At 43.4% G+C, this 1,349-nt stretch overlaps 1 protein-coding gene across 1 annotated transcript in view; it reads left to right on the top strand.

Moving 5' to 3' along the window:
• TNRC6A (trinucleotide repeat containing adaptor 6A) overlaps positions 1–1,349 on the top strand; it is a 210,379-nt gene that overhangs the window by 22,561 nt on the left and 186,469 nt on the right. The window contains exon 2 of the mRNA XM_045285958.1: positions 411–533. Coding sequence (XP_045141893.1) covers positions 454–533 — 80 coding nt within the window. The 5' untranslated portion in view covers positions 411–453. The remainder of the gene's footprint in view (positions 1–410; positions 534–1,349) is intronic.

Below are 1,349 nucleotides of genomic sequence, written 5' to 3'. Positions count from 1 at the left end.
GCCCTCCTTTCCCCCACTCACATTGGGTATGATTTTGTTCAGGGTCTTAGATGAAGTGGTGAATTTTTATGATGTGTTCTCTCTCATCTCTTTCTATCATTCTGAAAGCAGGTAAATAAACCTTCAGTAAGTGTAACTCTGGTGCAGTCAATAAACAACATTTGTAATTTAGCTCTTTTTAAAACTATAAATAAATAAAACACACTGGAAGTTTCTCTATTAGACTCCTGCATTCTGATTGGCTTTTGTGAATGGATGAAATGGATGGAGAGGAAATGGGTGAAATTAGAGTTAGTGCCCATGAATTACATATGAATGCATATCTTATAAGTAAATGTATATTTACTTATGTTTGAGATGGGGGGAAATGTGCAGAGTCTTTAATCTAAGGCACACCTTTCATTTCCCAGGTGTGAAACAGGCCCAGAGAAGTGATGTGATTTTCTTAAAGTCATGCAACTAGTGGCAGATCCAGACCGAGGAGCCAGGTGCTCTGGCTTTGAAGACACTCTGTTTCCTGAGGAATTGAACAGGTAATCATCGCCCACAGGGGGGTCCCTTGGTTCATCCATTCAGCCCAGGGTTCTAATAAGGAAACCATAGGAAAGGTCAGCTCAAAGTTCTAATAAGTTGAATGGATTTAAAATCAAATCAAGACAAGAGAAAGAAGGTGTAGGTTGAAACTTAGTTTATTAGACAAAAGCCATTGTTTCATGATCTCACACAGATGTCCCCTTCTAAAGGTGGATCTGGTTCCGTCTGTCTCTTACTCATCTTTAAATGTCCTGATGATGAGCCATCTTCTAGTCAATCTGCCTCCCTTGCGTTCTCCAATGACATTCACGGTGTTAGGAGCTTAAGTGGCCACGTGACGACTGAAAAGATCAGGAGGAAAAAAAGAGGAAAGAGACTAAAGGGGTCCTGCTGGATCAGTGCAGTATCCCCTGTGTAGGTGGCTGAGTAAATGGTGGTCAGCTGTGATGGCAGGGAAGGGACACTAGGCATGAAATCTACATGAAAATATGGAAGAAGGGGGGAGCTCCTGGTTTCATATATGGCATGTGGAGAAGGACGTCATGCTTGGTACAGTGGGTCCGAGAAAAAGAAGGTCCACAACAAGTAGAAGTGACACAATGGCTGCAACAATGGGCCCAAATTGACAGGATGGCACAGGACTGGGCAGGGTTTTGCTCTGTTGGACACAAGGTCACCATGAATCGGAACTGACAATGCGATATAACAGTAATGAGAAGTAAACACCAAGAGAGGTAAGTGGGGAGGGGAACACGTCCTTTGGACGTCGTATGTCTGTGCTGAGAACCATCTAAAGCAGCGGTCCTCCCCCTTCC

The sequence above is a fragment of the Echinops telfairi genome, unplaced genomic scaffold (genome assembly GCF_000313985.2).
Source record: "Echinops telfairi isolate 266 unplaced genomic scaffold, ASM31398v2 ScPeMD7_5;HRSCAF=22, whole genome shotgun sequence".
NCBI classification, from domain to species: Eukaryota; Metazoa; Chordata; class Mammalia; order Afrosoricida; family Tenrecidae; genus Echinops; species Echinops telfairi.
This window is presented reverse-complemented; position numbering and strand designations above follow the sequence as displayed.